General features: G+C 46.7%; 1 protein-coding gene across 1 annotated transcript in view; it reads right to left on the bottom strand.

Moving 5' to 3' along the window:
* Positions 1–6,866: 6,866 nt before the first annotated feature.
* Chsy1 (chondroitin sulfate synthase 1) overlaps positions 6,867–18,313 on the bottom strand; it is a 60,227-nt gene continuing 48,780 nt past the window's right edge. Inside the window, exon 3 of the mRNA XM_038313719.2 lies at positions 6,867–9,772. Within this exon, the coding sequence (XP_038169647.1) occupies positions 8,183–9,772 (1,590 nt within the window). The 3' untranslated portion in view covers positions 6,867–8,182. The remainder of the gene's footprint in view (positions 9,773–18,313) is intronic.

Raw genomic sequence — 18,313 nt, 5'->3', positions numbered from 1 at the left:
GTACTAATAACTGACATAAAACTTCAGGACAGACAAAGCCAGTCAGCTCCCCTCTCAGTCTGGGGAGGTGAGGGTAACCACGCCCACTTCATAGAAAGGAAAGCAAACCTTGGCCCTGGAAATCTGAGAGCACCCAGCTGTGGGCAGGGCCCGGGGTCTATGGAGTTGACTCAAACCAGTGCTAGGTGGCGAACCCAACTTAGGGAAAAAAAAAAGTTAAAACACCTGCTTTGAAGCCCTGGCCACTTCCTGAGTGTAAACCCTTCACTTTGGTCGATGTTGTGACGTCACAGGCAGAGCTGGAAATGAGGCTCCTCCTCCAGTCTGAGTTGGTCCCGGACCACTGCTGACCCAAACTCGGCTTTGCTTGGTTCTGAGCCCATGGCTCCTAGGCAGTGCCACAGCAAACAGCTCCCCATCCTTCATTTTAGTTGACACCCTCCCTGCACGTTCTCATGTGTTTATGTAACCACAGGTCTGTCTATAACATTAGCTACACTAATGCCTCTCATGGTGTGAGGACCAGCTGTTCCTTACCCTCTCTGTTTTGAGCCCTGGGCCCTGACATTTCAGGATGTACATCTTAGCCAGGGCCCCATTCTGGAGCCACGGTAAAGCTGCATCCTTCACAGACAGATGCTGACCGACATGCAGGGAGCCTGGTAGCACGCTTGCCTCTGGCTCTCTGGCTCACCCCAGAGCCTCAGACTGGCGGAGTTCCTAGATTCGAGGTAAGGGATACCTGCTCATTCAAAGCCAAAGCACAGCCATTGTTTATCCAAAGTAGAGATTCCGAATGCCACAATCTATAAGCGGATTCAGCTTGCAGAGCTGGCAACCTCACATTTTCTCAGATGATTTATTTTAGGACAAACTGTGGCATTTTTATCCCAAACCTATGGAACTCTGTGTGATTCTGAATCCTGGGGCTCGTGGATATTTTCCTTCTCATTTGAAACTGAGAGGCAGCCAGGAAGGAGTACTCCTATTGGGAAATGGAGGACTGGGAAGTGGGGGGAAGGCACCGGAGCAGTTGAGCAATCAGGGAACAATTACTTGTGGCAGGAGTGACTTGAAGAGAAGAATCCCGTCAGCCGTCACCTGAGGGGAGGGGAGAGAGAAGGTCTGTACATGCCTAGAGCCTCTGAACTAACAGGAGGGAAGCGGAAGCCAAGCATCGTCCTTGTTGCAGGGCTGCTGGCCTGGCAGCGGGGAGGAAACTCTGGGCAGGCGCAGCACCTCGGGCTGCCTCGCACTTCTGGCAGACCCACAGGAAACCAGCTGGGGCTGGACTGAGCTTTCCAATCCCTCCTCACTGATGAAATCTACCAGTCACATCCGCCTGAGGATGTGGCCCAGACAGTCACTGCTCTGACAGCCCAGCTCAGAGAAATGGCTGGCACTCTCTAGCTGGAGGGCACAGCCTCGCAGGGGGACAGGCTCATCTCTGAATTCAATTTGAAAGACCCACGAGTCGTGACGTAAGCACATTTCCCAGGGATGGCAGTCACATCAGACTCTGCCCTTGGAAAGCCACTGGGGTATGTGTGATTATGGTCACTTCCCTGGAGCCCTAGGTCCCCAAAGAAATCCCCAATGCATTGATGGGTGGATCATGTCTTCCTTTTGCCCATTCTTCTGATGAAAACACTCTTTAGTGGAGTCTTCATCACTGGGACTAACCCATGGATAAACATGAACTTCCACTTTAGTGATGTACTGAGTCTTCTAGTAACACCTAAGCCAACAAAAAAATTTGTTGTTGTTGTTGTCGTTGTCTGTTTTTAGAGACAGGGCTTCCGTGTAGCCCTGGCTGTCCTAGATTTCACTCTGTAGACCGGGCTGGCCTTGAACTCACAGAGATCCACCTGCTTCTGTCTCCCAAGTGCTGGGATCAAAGGTGTGCGCCACCACTGCCTGGCAACAATTTAAAACCTTTTAACTAGCACCTATCATAATGTCATTTTATAAAGGTCTTCAAAACTAACCTACCGCCCAGGCTAAGTAGGGCAACCAAAGTTCATGCTCATGCATTTGCAAACACGCACTTTTCCCCCAGAAAAATCATGCCTGGTTCCCCAAGGGACACCTGGGCTCCTCATCACACCGCCCCACTTTACCCTTTGCTCCTGCCACCTCATCAAGTCTGGAAAGAGCTGCCCTTATCTTGAGCTGGCAGCTTCCGGTGTTTTGGCCTGCCTGCCTGTCTCCAGGGCAAGCCTATGACGGGACCTCATTCCCCAAGAGGCCACATATCTGGAGCTCGCCTGACTCACCCTTATGTCTGCCCTTTTCCTCCTTTTGCCATGACTCAAGTTTTGCGGCCACGGGGTTGAGTTTTGGAGTTGCCCTTTTCCCAGGATGGTATGGCCAACAGCATACAGGGCAGTCTACACAGTTCATTCTCTGGTGTGGTTTTGTTGTTCAAGTTTATTTTCTTTATATATATTTTGCGCTTGTGTGGTCCTGGGGACCAAACCCAGGGTCTTACACACGGTAGGTAAGCGCTCAACCACTGAAGCTACATCCCAGTACCTCATTAAGTTTTAACTTGAAAAGGTTTTATTTTAAAAGGTTTATTTTTAGCCATGCTGTCTGGGAGCGGGGGGATGTGCATGCAGACGCAGGTGCCTACAGAGTCCAGAAGGGCATGCCGATCTCCTGGGGTTGGAATATAGGCAGTTGTGAGTCACGCTATGTGGATGCTGGGAACGAAACTCAGGTCCTCTACAAGCAGTGTGTACTCTTAACCACTGAGCCATCCCTTCAGCTTCGATTTTTTTAAGAAGGGTTTGTTAGAAATGCTCGTGGGTACAAAATGTCACTGCTGACCAAATGACAGTTCCCAGTTGACTTCTCGTTGTCATGAATGGTCAAACCCTAATCACCCAGGGATTGGCTCCAGGGCCCCTGGAGATGGAGATGGCAAACTCTGTGATGCCCAGTCGTTTCATGGAAAGCAGTGTAGGATCTACACAGAACGTGCTTCCCGTGGCTTTAAATCACCCGACTTGCAATACCTACTATGTACTGTTGCAAAGAAAAGGGCAAAAAGCCCTCTCGTGTTCAGTGAATGAAATTTTTTCATATTTTTAACCCAATGGGGGTTTAAAATACTTCCTTTACAATACTGAGAGTCGTTCAAAGTATACTTTCAGAAATGTACTTATTTCTAGCTTCAGTCTTGGGGTGTGGAAAATGCACTGGGGCATGGAAACAAGGACCCCCTTTAACTACGGGACAAGAATCTAGCTTTGCCTGAAGAGCCATGTTTCATTCAGAATAACTGAGGTTAAAGTTCATTTTGAAGTCAAACTCACAGGGTTTTCTTTGCCCAGAGAAGGGACTTAGAGCAACTGAGGCGTAACAAGTGTGAGGGGCAGTGCAGGGCAGTGGTGGCACACGCCTTTAATCCCAGCACTCGGGAGGCAGAGGCAGGTGGATCTCTGTGAGTTCGAGGCCAACCTGGTTTACAAGAGCTAGTTCCAGGACAGCCAGGGCTACACAGAGAAACCCTGTTTAAGTAAAGAAAAAAAAAGGGTGAGGGGCTGTGAGCGGTCACAGAAGGGGGCAGCCAGGAGCCTCGTGAACTCTCCTGTGCTGGTCTGCGTCACGCAGAAAGCAGCTCATCCCAGACAGGCCTTAGAAACTGTAGGGTTTCTTATCTGTCCTTAACATTAAATGACTTGATTGATTTTTAAATAGTCTCCTTAAAAGCAATCCAGCAAGGCTACTCTATCTCAAAGGGAGTATGGCTAGAATGCTCCGTAAAGGGCAATACTTGCTTTTTGTCTAAACTAGTGAAAGCGGAAGACCATAGCTGCAGCGTAGGACCCGTGGCTTTTGAAGATTCAGAGAAAAGATTCAACAACCACACAAGGACGTGAACTGCGGGGCACAGGAAAACAATGTGGCGTTTTCCATTGGAGGTCAGCTAGTTGTGGGGTACTCCACAGGACTCCGACATTCCCATCATCTTCAATGACTGCATTTACAAGTCAGGCTAAGCAAATGCACAGAGGACATTTCCATGCAGAATAGGAAATGGCTGCTTTTAAGGGCTTGCAGAGTGCCATGGGACTCGCCTGTGTGGATGGCAGCCCTGTGCAGCCTCTTTAGCCAACACAATCCCGGCTGGCTCCCGGTCGCGTGGCAGGTAAACTCCTTTGCAACCCAGATTACAGGTCTTTGTACCAGTAGTAACCCAGCCTAATCCCCAGGGCGGGCTGGAGTTGTACAGGGTGGGGAGGGCTGGCACCTGGGATCCCTCCAAACAAAGACTCTGCAACCTCTAGGCACTGGGACTTGAGTGGAACTCCAAGGCCACTAAGAGTCTGTCTTTAAAGACAAGGACACTGGCAACAGGGTGACGCCTCCCAAGAGGTTTTTTTTTAAACATAAACATTCCCTTCCCAGAAGGGGAGTGCCCTTGGACTCTGAGCACACTGAGTACTCGATGAAGCTGCCTGCCGAGAACACCAGATCCCGGTGGTCCTTCCAGGGACAGGAGGAAGTCAAGTCCAACTGTGACAAACAGCAAGCAGAGGATGCCTTAGCAAAGTCCACAAGCCTGCAGCCTGGGGAGAAGAAACCTCACACCTACCTATTGCTGGTCTGTGTTGAGACCTGGGCTTGGAGGACTAGGTAAAACAGGAGATGGACAGGGCTGGGCAGGAAAGAGGTGGGACAGACTTGCCCAGAGGGCTGGAACTTGATTGGTAGGCTCAGGAAGGTGTCTACTTCTTCCTGCTTTCAGGCTTAAGTGACTTTCTGCTCCACTTTCTCTCCCAGAGTCGGCCTATCTACAGCCCAGAGCGGGTATTTCGGAACTAGTACTGTGTGAGCCTTGCCTTCCTTTTGAAACATGAGGGTCTCAGGGTGTTGTGGCTCAAGGCCCAGGTCCTGCCTCATGTTGGCCCTGACCTCCAGGTCCAGCAAAATGTTACTTCTGAGAGTGACATACCAGTGACCAACATCTGTCAGAGCTGTCTGTGACTATCTTACTCCACCATTCTCAGGATGCCTCCAAGTCTAAACACAGCATCCAAACCTGCAAGGCCTGCCCTCCCAAATGCCTCCAGGTAGTAGAGGGCTATCTGGAACTCTGCTCTGCCCTAAAGTACCCCAAGAGGCAACGGACACATGCACTTTCTTCACCAGGATACATATAAACCCAGCAGTTCACTATGTGAAGAATATTGGGATGGATGGCCAGACGGGGAAAAGCTTCCATCTGCAATCCCTTGAGCACAATGATCTCTTCCCTGCCCTAACCCCATTCACATTCTTAATTTAAAAAATATTGTCATTAGGATTTGTCCAGTGTGTTTGAGACACACGAGTTTCTTAATACACTTTATTAAAAATAAGGCAATGCAGCTGGGCTTGATGGCACATGTCAGGAGACAGAGGCAGGTGGACCTCCGAGTTGAGGCCAGCCTGGTCCACAGAGTGAGTCATATAGTGAGACCTTGTCTCAAGACAAAGCAGCCCATACAGAACAAAGTATTAGCTAGTATGACAGGGAAGCATAAACCGAAAGCTTCCCTGGGGCTTGAGGGCAATATTTCTCCGTCCAGGGTGAGGGTGGCAAGTCTCAGCCCATCCAATGACCATAGGACTTACAGGGGAATTCCATTTCAAAGAGCAGGAGGCACGGTTCCCAACACACCAGGGAACCACCAGGATCAAGAGGCCCAGGTGCAGTTTCCATGAAATCTAATGAGGGAGAAATGACCACACAAGGGAAAGATTAAGTCATAATCACATGCACACAGGTGGGAGGTATGGTGGCGGGTCTAAGGTGGCATCAGTGTGGACAATGGGATGTTTCAGAATGTCAGAGCCCACGATGCTGAACCAGAACTGGTGTGGTTATAGGTGTCCTAAGTAAGGGATAATGGTCAGCAGGCAGTGTCCAGCTTGAGGGCTGGGACAAGTGAGATTATTGAGACTCCCTCTGGAAGGACACTGTAGTCACCAGGGAGTGACGGGATGAGAGTTGAACTTGGGGGCAGCAGACATCGCAGATGTTAGCAAGGGCAGGGAACTGGGAAAGGGGCCAACAGCATTCCTGGAGACAGCCAGAGAGTTGGGGAGACCTGTGTGGTAGACAGTGGATAGGGACAGAGGAGCAAGGAGAAAGTTAAACCATGTGTCATTCCTTACAGGGTATCCTGCCCCAAATCCCTCCAGCTGGTGTCAGACACACGTACACAGACAGGGCACGTCAGTCATCAGGCTGTGGATGATGCTCTTCCTCACTGGAGAGTAAGATTGCTCTGGTTTCTCCATGGGCAGGGGAAGCCAACAACCTGCACAGACTGAGTGGCAAGTAGGCAGATTACAGCAATTCCGAGAGCACAGTGTCATCATACTGCAGATGCCTCTCCTGGATGGGGGGAGTTCTCATCCACAGAACCTTGCTGATAGCACCAGAGGCCACCTTTTGATTTCTGGATACTATAGCAACTCTGTGCATTTTTCCCTCTGGTTAGAGCAAACCTAAAACCCCAAGGAATCAGTGTTGATTATTTCACATGGGACACTGCTTAACCGCTAGCTGATGAGGGTGTACATACAGTCAGGAGCCAGACAAGGGCCTGGGCCTGCCGGGGCTGAATCACTGTGTTTTTTGTTTTATTTATTTATTTATTTATTTTGCATTCAATCAGCAAGCTGATGGGGGAAAAGGGATGTGTTTACCCTAAACGCGAAGCAGGCGCACGCCACTCCCACCTGCAGTCCACAGAAGCGCTGGCTCAAATAACTGAAAAGGCCGAGTCAGGTTTCAGTGTTTTACTCTCCAAATGTAATTCAATTCCTCAACTAACACAAAAATAATGAGACAAAATGGGCCTGCAAAGTACAATAGAAAAATACTGTCCACTGGTTTATTTGTTCAAATGTGCAATAGGCTATTTACAAATAAGCAGATCTCCAACGATGTATATTAAAAATGGCAAATCTATCAACTGTTTGTAATCTAAATGAAAACAAATTATTAAGGCACGTTTGATCTGTGAGTTGAAAACAAACATTCTGGTGTAACAGGAGAGTCATTTCACTTCTGTCCAAAAAACACATGAGCACCAAAATTATCAAAGAACACTTAATATTTAGCAAGATGGGAATGTACAAATTAAGGATGAGGAAAAAGTGTTTTCAAAAGGAAATCTTTGGAGATCGGTTTACCGCAAATAAAACATTCTAATCACACCCACGGTACACATAAATACTAGTAACTGACAAGTACTCAAAATGGAAGAGATCTAAACAATGGGTATTAAATAAATTAAAGGTACTTCAGATAAACAAGATAGAACAAAACAGCAATTAAAAAATGAAGCGACCATCTATCTCCCCCCACAACACAGGATCAAGAGAACAGAACCCCAACTTTGCCCCTCACATTTTCATTAGGGGTTTGCTGTGTAGCTTGTGTCCATTATGCTACTAACAGCCATTCTCTGTCACCCTAAATAACACTGTACCCTAAAGAAGGGGCAGGGCAGAGAGAATGCCAAGTTCGCCTTGGGCTTCAGTGCCGGGTCTGCTTTGGCCAACGAATTACAGTGGAGTCAGCCATAGCTGTGCTCTCCTGGGCCCCCGGCTAGTAAAGCCCAGGTGGCCACGGTGGGAGACCAGCCTGGGGCAGATGACCAATCTGGAGAGCTGTCCTGTAGACAGTGACAATACAGCTATCATCATGTCTGCTTACTTTGTGACTGGAACTAAAGATGTCTTAAAAAATTGTTTAAAAAAAGATAAAAAAGGTAGAATTTGTGCAAAGTTAACAGTCACAACAGAGCATTTACCAGAGTTACAGTGTGTTTGCCACAATAATACTTCTTAGGAATGTTCACGGTTTCTGCCATAGGACTACAGAGGAGGGAGGGGTTGTCTGGAAATGTATAAAACCAAAAACTCATTATAAAAGTTTTGTTCACCAGGTATGTTTCAAGTCAGGATTAAGCAGGTGCTACATCATGTTCAGCAAGATGTGTTCAAAGGCAAACATTGATCACATTTTTGTTCAAAAAGCTTAATCTTAAAGGAGTCCTGTGTAAGAAAACCACTTGGAAAATATATCCTTGTACGGATTTCAAAAAACTCATCATACAAAAAAGTTTTTGAAAAATAAATTAGGCAATTAAAAACGTCCTTCCCAGTGGGGCTGGGATCAGGCTGTCCTGGCAGAGCCGTTACTGCCGCTTTTGCTGTAACTGGGGTCGTTCTTTTCCAGCCACATCTCGGCCAGCTGCTGTGTGGACCCATATGTCGATGCTTTCGACCCCAAGCACATTTTATATTGTTTGGGATCCAGATTGGGGTCACAGAAGACAGGGTGGTGGATGTGGACGACTCCAACCTCCTGGCTCCTGAATATCTTCAACCCGGCCTGGACAACCTTGTTAAAGAGGTCCACGTCCTCTAGACCCCAGCCTTGGATGGAGACGTCAAAGCCTCCCACTCTCACAAGATCTCCCTTATAAATACAAGTAATGCCAAACCCATAGTTTCTCCAGAAGCCGGTTTTTTGAGTAAAGGCAAAATGGTTGTCACTGGGAACCTTCCCACTATAAACAATCTTTGGATCGTACTGGCTAAAAATGATTGGGAAATAGATCTGCTGACCCAGCACTGTGTTTGCGCGACACCGTTGTAGGAATTCCACAGTAAATACCAGGTCAACATCACAGAAGAAGAGCAAAGAGTCATTGTTAAACTGGGAAGATCCTACTTCTAGGGCCAGCGCTCTTGAAAACCCTCCGGACACAGGTAAAACCTGCATGTCAGCTTTAGGGTACTTGACTCGGTAATCTCTCATCAGTTCAACCTGTTTGGCCTTGTCAGGGTTGGAGTCAGAATTGAAGAGCAGAACGACGAGCTTGACGTTATGATTTGGAATGAGACATGTCTTCTCAAAGTTTCCCATGAACCTTGCAAACATGTCAAAGCGTCCGGACAAAGGGATCAGAATGTTTATCTTCTTTTCTTTGGGCTCTTTGTGCTCAATTTTGGACCCAGGTAGCTGGAAGGGAACAAGCTTCTTCAGGGAATTGGACAGGAAGGACAGGGACCCAGAGTCCTGGTTGATTCTGTCGGCCAGCTCCTGCGCATCCAGCTCCTCGTGCTCCACAAACTGGATCTTACTGAAGGTCTGCTGCAGGTACGCATGCCTCCTCACAGGGACTGTCATCTTCTTCCCTTTGTGCTTCTTATACAGGAGCAGCAGGTCCAGGATGTACTCGGCCCCGTACATGGGGTTCACGCGCCGGTAGCCATACTGGATCTCCTTGAAGTCGATGATGCGCCCTCGGGTCTTGGCGTTGGCGTTAATCATCTCCATCACCTGCATGACGATGTCGTCCAAGGCCTCCTTCTGTGCCGAGTCCATCCCTCTCCGGGGAGGCTGGCCGTCAGTGGCTGAATATAAGTATTTTCCAGTCAGAAACTCCCACTCCAGGATCTCCTCTCGCTGGCGGGCTTGAAAGCGCATAAAGGAGGGAGGGATGCCCAGCTGGAGGTCTTCCTTGTGGACCTCTGTGCTGCTGTACTTGCTCATCAGGACGATTTCCCGGTGCAACTGGATTGTGCGATGGCGCAGCTCGGCAATCTTGCGGCTGAGCATGTAACTGTGTAGCCTGTATTGGTAGGGTGGGTTTTTGTTGGGGTGTAAGGTGATTGCTCGGTGGATTTTACTGCTATGGAGATCTCTAATGTACCCCTTCTTGTTCTGTTCATAATTCTCGTAAAACAGCTGCTGCATCTGTCAAGGGAAGAAAAGACTCCTGGTTTAGCACTGCTCAAGTGTCATTCCATCCTGTCATCTCCTCAAACAACTGCTAACTTGAGGACGAATCTGAAAACAGAAGTGAATAGATACGAAAGGCTTACGAAACACTTCAATGAAATGCTGGGCAGTGAATGGCTAAGGGCGAAAGACCCTGACCAGAATTACGAGGGCCACAGCTACGGATCTGCAGAGCAACCCTCTGCAGATGGGGCATTTTCTTTCTATTTCAACACCACCTGTGCTCGGGAAGCAGAGGCAGGCATCTCTGTGAGTTTGAAGCCAGCCTGGTCTACAAAGCGAGTTCCAGGACAGCTAGGGCTACATAGAGAAACCCTGTCTTGAAAAGTCAAAGAAGAATACCATAACACAAAGTTAGAAGGTCCTTAAAGAAAACAAGCTAATAAAAATCTGTTATTAAAAACAGTGCAGAATCTGCTCTATATACATACAATATTTAAAACTGACAGTTCCAGTTCCAGTGTGGAATCAGCCCTTATTCTTTGTTCAACAAAGCAGCTCGACCATTTTGGCTCCAGCAGAGGCATCTCCCTGCTCTAAGATACCTCAAGATCCTGTGCCATTCTGCTGTAAACCAAACGGGGCTAATTCCAAGGTCATGTTATTCCCAGGAACTTCTAGTGCAGCTGGGCACAGCCATCATCTACCCACATCTAATCTCCCATACAAATGCCTTCTAGAGTTCTCATTAGCAAGTATCCTCTGTCCACCACAACAAATGCCAACATCCTTGCTAGGCCCTTGTTCTTCCTGCTAGTGTTTTCATTACTGCCCTCATTAAACACCGTACATCAGCAGACATTCACTGCTACAGATGACCAGTGTCTGAATTAGAGCTCCATTGCCCAAACTTTCTTAGCCTTCTGTTTTTTAAAGAAATGGTTTTAAAACAATGTCAAACTATCATAACTCTAGCTAAAATAATTTAAATAGGAGAGCTGGCTCAGCAGTTAAGAACACTGGCTGTTCTTCAGAGGACTCAGGTTCAAATCTCAGCACCCACAGGGCAGCTCACAACTGTTACTCTAGTTCCAGGGAATCTGACACCCTCACACAGACAAATGTGCACATAAAATTGAAAATAAAAAAGGATTTCAATAGCCACTCCCACACTTAAAATATTTAAATTAATATTCTTATATAGCCACAGGCATCTCAATTCATGCTTCAGAGCAGAACTTTTTAAACTTTCTTCTTATTTATTCTTTGTGTCTTTCACATCATGTTATCTTGATCCCATTAATTTCCCTGTTCTTTTGTATCTGCCCTCTGCCCATGCAACTCTCATCCCCCAAGAAAAAACAAAATTTAAGAGGAAAAAGGAAAAGGAAAAATCTCATCATTGAAGCTGTAGTGTGGCACAGCAAGACACGCAGTAAACCCTTTTGTCCAGGTATCTTTATTTGCAACTGTTCATTGCAAAGAGCCATTGATCTGATTCGAGGCTTCTGGTCCCGCACCATCATCAATGCTGGGCCCTCACTGGGACTCCTCTTGGGTATCCTATTGTTGCCCTGTGTAGTGGAATCCAGCAGCTTTAGGTCTGCAGGACCAGCCCCTTCATGTGCTCCTGCAGATACTGGACGGGGTGAAGGCTGGGGGTGGGCCAACTCTTAGCCCTGGTTCTGTTATTTTTTGTTGTTTTTTTGACACAGGGTTTTTCTGTGAAACAGTCCTGGCTGTACTAGAACTCGCTTTTGTAGATCAGGCTGGCCTCAAACTCACAGAGATCCACCAGCCTGTGTTTCCTGAGTGCTGGGATTAAAGGGGTGCGCTGGTTCTGGACCTAGGTGGTTAGATGCAGGGCTAGTCAGCCCAGCAGTTCTCCGCTGTCCGCACCACCAGGGTGAGTCTTCCAGCACTGCCATGTTAGCTCACCCCTTGCAGCAATAGGCAAGGGACAGGGAGGGCCAGTTTGGCTTTTAGGCTGTCTAGGTTGGCCCATTTCAAAGTCACCGAGAATTGAGCTTGGCCAAGTTAAACAAAATCCGCTGGTAGAACTTAAGTCCTCTGTGTAGAAGAGACGACAACAAAGGTTTTGTGAGTGGAGGTTTGGAAAACCCTTATCTACAGTCAGGAAACTGCACGGGCTCATCTCTGCTCCTTACAAAGCCTGGTCTCTTAGTTGGTCAGGGTAGACAATGCTGGGCTCACCTGTGCGTATACACAATGTACTGTTGGGCTTTGTTGACACCCACCCCCCAGCACCCTCCTCTTGTCCTCACCCAGCCCTGCTCCTCCTCCTTTCTTCCAAGTGTATTACACCCTCTGCTTTCATGTCACCGGAGTATTTTTTTCTTTAACCCAGATTCCATGTGAGAGGAAATGTACATGTGTCCTTTTCTCCTCTACCCCATCATCATTTGTAACTAAAGAAGCAATTATGGCCATGTTGTGTGGAATGAATTATACACAGAACTATCTTCTAATGAAAAGTCCTATCCAGATGTGGCATCAAATGTTTACTCCACTCTTGTGGATGGCACTATGCAGAGTGAGAATCCAAAAGGCCCAGCAAAGAAAAGGGATAAGGTGAATCCAGGCTTGCTGAAAAGAGCACCAAGAACCATAAGAGAGACATACATGAATCCACCTAGGAAAGGGAAAAAAGACAAAATCTCCTGAGTAAATTGGGAACATGGTGGGCAGGGGGGAGGGTGGAAAGGGAGAGGAGAGAAGGGAAGGGGAGTAGGGAAAAAATACATATAGCACATTCCTATCCAAACAATTAAAACAAGGATTTAGAAACTAAAAGGAAAAGAAAGAAAAAGAAAAGGGCACCTAGCAAGGGTCTTACCAGAACTCACCACAGTGCCAGGATCCAATCCTCAGAGCTTCCCCCAGGCACCATGTCAGAACTCTAGTCAATATGGGTCATGGAGCAACACAGCAAACATTTCTATATGGGTAAATGACTCAAGTTCTAGCACAAGGACTGCCAAACAAAGCGAAACTGAGCAAGAGCGTACTGGGGTAAACGAGGTGGGGAGACTTGGGGGTGGGGAATACATGAATGGACAGAAGGTGGAACTCTCTAGTTCTTCTGCAGAGAACTCTCAAGTTAGGAAGTATAATGGGGAGGGAGGGATGAAAAAGATAAAAAGACAAAGGAAATCTATAGGTCAAATACTATGACCTAACAAGGTAATTTCTCACCAGGATTTTTATTGTAAAATATCACTCTACATAAATACTTTGTGCTATTTTAGTTTATAGACTTTATCAAGTAGTATTATATCCCAATCCAAAACTAACCAACTGAAAAAAAGATAAAGATATACACAGCATTTGCATCTTAAGACTTACTGAGTTAGGACCCTGAGAGCACACCCCAGCTCTACTCCCATGCACGGCACACACTAGAGATATGCACCCCACTTTGTTTAGAAACAAGCATTTTGGAGCTGATTTTGCTGAAGCATTCTCTCCACTTGGCACCAGCAGGGGAACTGAAAGTGTTTAGGGAATCTCTGCCTTGTCTTGTGTCTGTTAATTATCTCCTCAACCTTTCCTTTCCAGCTGCCTTTGATTTCCACAACAGACCCATAGGGCAGACTGCACACCCTGCAGCAGAAGCAATAACCTTTCATGAAGCATTTTGTCCCCTCACGCAATTTTTTTTCTTCTTCTACTTAAACCCAGAGAAATGTCAGCACTCCAAAGAAGGACTTGGGGGGGGGGGGGTCCCTGAACTCCCTTTTCCATTTCAACAGTATGGCAACACCAAGTAAGTTTCTTCTGCTTATCTCTTTAACTGGCATATTGGAATAGGTGGCCAAATAGGTTGTAGAGGCTGCTAGAGCCCAGCTCTTGCCTCAAAAGCTCCCTTTACAATTTCACACATTAAAATCAGAACTACCAACAAATACTTCTATCATTTAATGAGTTTTTATACCCTACACAGGATCACACATGCCCGTGTATATGTGTGTATAATACATGCGTGCATGTGAACTATAATTCTGGATAGCTAAGTCCTGAGCATGATCCATAGGAGATTAATGTCTCCATCTGTCACCACCAATGCACTAGTCTAAGGGGAACGGTGGTTCTTATTTCAGCTACAATTCAAAAGCAGAGTTCCTTTTCTAAGAAAAAACATTTTATGCTGTGTATGCCTGAGTACCACATGCATGAAATAGCCCTCAGAGGTCAGAAGAGGTTATGAGCCATCATGTGGTTGCTGGGAACCAAACATGGGTCTTCTGCAAAAGCAGTTAAGTGTTCTGTCCTGGATTTTATTTTATTATTATTTTTTTCCAACTTGACATAAGCTAGAGTCATTTGAGAAGATGGAACCTAAACTGCCCCAACACACTGGCCTATGGAAGCATTTTCTTAACTAGTGATTGATGCTGGAGGGCCCAGCCCACTGTGGGTGGTGCCACCTGTGATTAGGTGATCTTGGGGTATATATGAAAGTAGAATAAGCAAGCCATGGGAAGCAAGCCAGTAAGCAGCACTCCTCCATGGCCTCTGCATTGGTTTCTGCCTCCCAGTTCCTGTTTTGAGTTCCTGATTTGACTCTGCAGGTGATGAATTACAAACTAAGCTAAAATAAATCCTTTCTTCCCAAGTTGCTTTTGGTCTTGGTGTTTTGTCACAGCAACAGAACCCCTATGACATGCTCTTAACCTCTACATCATCTCTACAGCTCCAAGAGTTCTTTGATTTCACAAAAGATCAAAAGGAAAGGTGTAACAGATTAAGTAAAATGCTGTGGATCCCCCAGTGGCTGCAGCGGCAGAAACGCTGCAGGTCCCAAAGCAGCGGCAGGGGGCAGCGGGTTCTCAGAGCAGTCAGTCCCAGGCAGGGACAGCACAGTTCCTTGAGTGGCTGCAGTGGGCCATGACTCCCAGGCAGGAAGCCGTGTGGTGGGAGATGATGGGGCAGCCAGTCTCATAAGGAGAGACAGACAGACAGGCATGCCATGAGACTACACCACAGGTCTCTGAAGGCAGCTGGTCCTGGGCAGGGAGCCACACGGCGGGTGAGAGACCAGAGACATGGATAGGCTTACCATGCAGAGTGAGAATATTTATTTAGTGGGTTATGGAGGAGAAAGGGAGAAGGGGAGGAGAGAGAAGGGGGGGGGACGACAGACAGAAGTGGGGAAGGAGAGAAGTGGGGGAGAGACAGAAGCCTCTTCGAGAAGGAGAGGGAAAAGGAAGAGACTCAGGCTGCAAGCAGGAAGGAAGATCTGTCTGCCTCAGTGGAGGGGGAGTGGGCAGGACTTGTTTCTTAAAGGGACAGGACTGATCATTACAAAAGGTTTTGAGAAGAAAAGTAAGGAAGGATGGGGTGGGAGTCTGGTGGTGGTGGGACAATTACAGCTTTTTTTTTTCTGGGGCTGGAGAGGTGGCTTAGTGCATAAGAATGTGCACTGTGCACTGCATGCTGCATGGCCTACAACCTCCTGCAGCTCCTGCTTCAAGAGATCCAGGCCCTCCTTCTGGCCTACTCAGGCAACTGCACTCATGTGTGAATATACTCATACAAACACACATATATATGCAAAATTAAAAAAATCTTAAAAAACTTTCAATTCCATGGTGTAGAATTCCCAGAGAAGCTATAAAAATGGCTTTTAAAACACAGGCAACCTGTGGAGGCCAAAGAGGCCAAAGGTAGAGAGTTTGGAGCTTGTTTCTCTCAAAGGTCCCACCTAGTCATAAAACATCGGGTTCTGCTCTGGCAAGGCTATTATCAACAGGTGTGGCTAATTGCCAGACCTTGTGCTCCAAGAATAGGGAAGTAGTTGGTTTCTACATAAAACAAAAGTCTAAGGATCAAACTAAGTTCCAGTTCCCTTTATGGAAATAACTTGGGATTCCACTCAGTGAGTGGTTAGCCTACAAGAGTGTTTGGTCTAGGATGTGAGTCTAGGGTATGGGCGGTGAATGTAGCCCGTGACTTTCAATTTGTATGTTAATGCAGTCTTTTGTTTTACATTTTGAGGTCAGGGGTATATTAAGCTGCTGGAAAATTAAACACAGGCAAATTTTCAGTATTCACTGGAATTTCTTCCTGATACTATCCTGTATGTTTCTGCCTTTTATTATCTTCATTCATGTCTTCATATTTCTTACTATATTTCTAAATTCCCACACCTCCACCTGGAGAAAGGTATTTTTGTTGAGGCTGGCCCCTGACAGCAACCAAATCTAAACAACTTTGAGATTTTTATCTTACCCCTGTAATGGATTATTAAAAATTGCTACAGATCCCCCCAAGCGGTGGCAGGCACAGGGTCATGTGGTGGCAGGCAGGAGGCAGTGGGTCCCGAGAGCAAGGACTACTGCACACGAGACCATGTTGCAGGTCTCTGAAGGTATCCCTACCCTGGGAGAGGGACTTGGGGCAGGAAAGCCTATCCGAGTCACGGCATCAATGTAATGGATTATTAAAAAACGCTGCAGGTCCCCAAGTGGTGTCAGCGGGTCCTGAGAGCAGCCAGTCCCAGGGACAGTGCATGAGACCATGCTGCAGGTCTCCGAAAGCAGCTGATCCTGGGTAGTAAGCCACATGGCGGCGGGCAAGAGACAGAGACAGATGGATAGGCACACCATGCAGAGTGAGGTTGCAGGCAGTGGGTCATGTGGTGGCAGGCAGGGGGTAGCGGGTCCCAAGAGCACGGGACTGCATACAGGTCTCTGAAGATCAGCCTGTCTCAGCAGAAGGGAGGGGGTGTGGCTTGACTCTTAAGGAGACGGAACAGATCATTACAGCCCCAACCAGAATGGCTGGAGAGGGTGTGGGGAAAGAAAATTCTCATTTGCTGTGGCAGAGTGAAACTGGTTTAGCTACTCTGGAAATGAGTTTGGAGGACCCTCAAAAACATTGGTTCTCAACCTGTGGGTTGCATCCCTTTTGAAAAACCTCTATCTCCAAAACTATTTACATTACGATTCATTAACAGTAGCAAAATTAGAGCTATGGAGTAGCAACGAAAATAACTTTATGGTTGGGGTTGCCACAAGATGAGGAACTGTATCACAGCATTAGAAAGGCTGAGAACCACTGCTCAAAAATCTAAAAATAAGCCTATGGTAAGCCCCAACTAACTATACCACTCCTAGGCATGTGCCCAAAAGATTCACATTCTACTCTACACACACTTAGTCATATTTCATGGCCACTCTATTCACAATAGCTAGGAATGGAAAAACCCACAATCCTTCAAAATCTACATGTACACATAGAATACAATTCAGCTATAGAGAAAACTGCAAACACGAAACTTGCAGGTAAATGGATAGAACTAGAAAAGATCATATTGATTTGGGGGAAGATCCAAGGCCCTCCCTCCTATATCTAGGCTGGGCAAGGTATCCATCCAAAGAGAACAGGCTCCTAAAAAGTCAGAACAAGCAGTAGGGATAAATCCTGGTGCCACTGTCAGTGATCCCTCAGTCTGCCCCAGCCATACAACTGTCACCCACATTCAGAAAGTCTTGTGTGGCCCTATGCTAGTTCCTTTCCTATTCATCTGGAGTATGTGAGTTCCCATTAGCTTAGTAAACTGTTTCAGTGGGTGTTCCCATCATGGTCTTGACCTCTTTGCTCAAATTCTCACTCCTCCCATTCTTCAACTTGATGTTGGGAGCTCAGTCCAGTGCTCCAATGTGGGTCTCTGCCTCTGTTTCCATCAGTTGCTGGATGAAAGTTCTATGGTGACATTTAAGATATTCATCAGTCTGACTACAGGGCAAGGCCAATTTGGGCACCCTCTCCTCTATTGCTTAAGGTCTTCGCTGGGGTCATCCTTGTAGATTCCTGGGAATTTCTCTAGGTAGATGGGGGGTAGGGTGGGAGGGAAGGTGGGAGGAATGGGAGTAGGGAAGGGAGTGGGAATTGGGATTGGTATGTTAAATAAAAAATGATAGGTTTTTTCTTTTTTAAAAAAACAAAAATTAATTAAAAAAGAAGGAAAAAGATCATACTGAGTAAGACAATCCAGACACAGAAAGATACTCCATGTTCTATCTCATTTGCTGCTCCTAGATCCAAGTCTTCATGTGAAGTATCTATAGTAGCTACAAAAACTAGAAAGTAAAAGGGAGGTGGGGGTGAGAAAGCAACAGTGAGTAGATTAGCAGGGCGCAAGTGATCTGAAGGGGGAAACAGGAAAAACTGACAGGGAAGGGATACTGACATAGAAGGAAGGAAGAGGGCAACATAATAGTAAGGATGTCTGAAAAGGTCATAAGGAATCATATTATCCATATACCTAAAATTACATATAAAACATGTAAGTCTGCACACACATGGGGGGGGGGGGGAGGATGGAGGACTGTCATTGGTTAATAAAGAAACTGCCTTGGCTTTTTGATAGGGCAGGATTTAGATAGGTGGAGTAGACAGAACAGAATGCTAGGAAGAAGGGAAGTTAGGCAGACGTGATGAAGCTCCGGCCCAAGATGGACGTGGGTTAGAATCTTCCTGGTAAGCCACCACCTGTGGTGCTACACTGATTATTAGAAATGGGTTAAGCAA

The sequence above is a fragment of the Arvicola amphibius genome, chromosome 12, assembly GCF_903992535.2.
Source record: "Arvicola amphibius chromosome 12, mArvAmp1.2, whole genome shotgun sequence".
In the NCBI taxonomy this organism is placed as follows: domain Eukaryota; kingdom Metazoa; phylum Chordata; class Mammalia; order Rodentia; family Cricetidae; genus Arvicola; species Arvicola amphibius.
The sequence above is the reverse complement of the archived record's forward strand: the minus strand, read 5'-3'. Positions and strand labels throughout refer to the sequence as shown.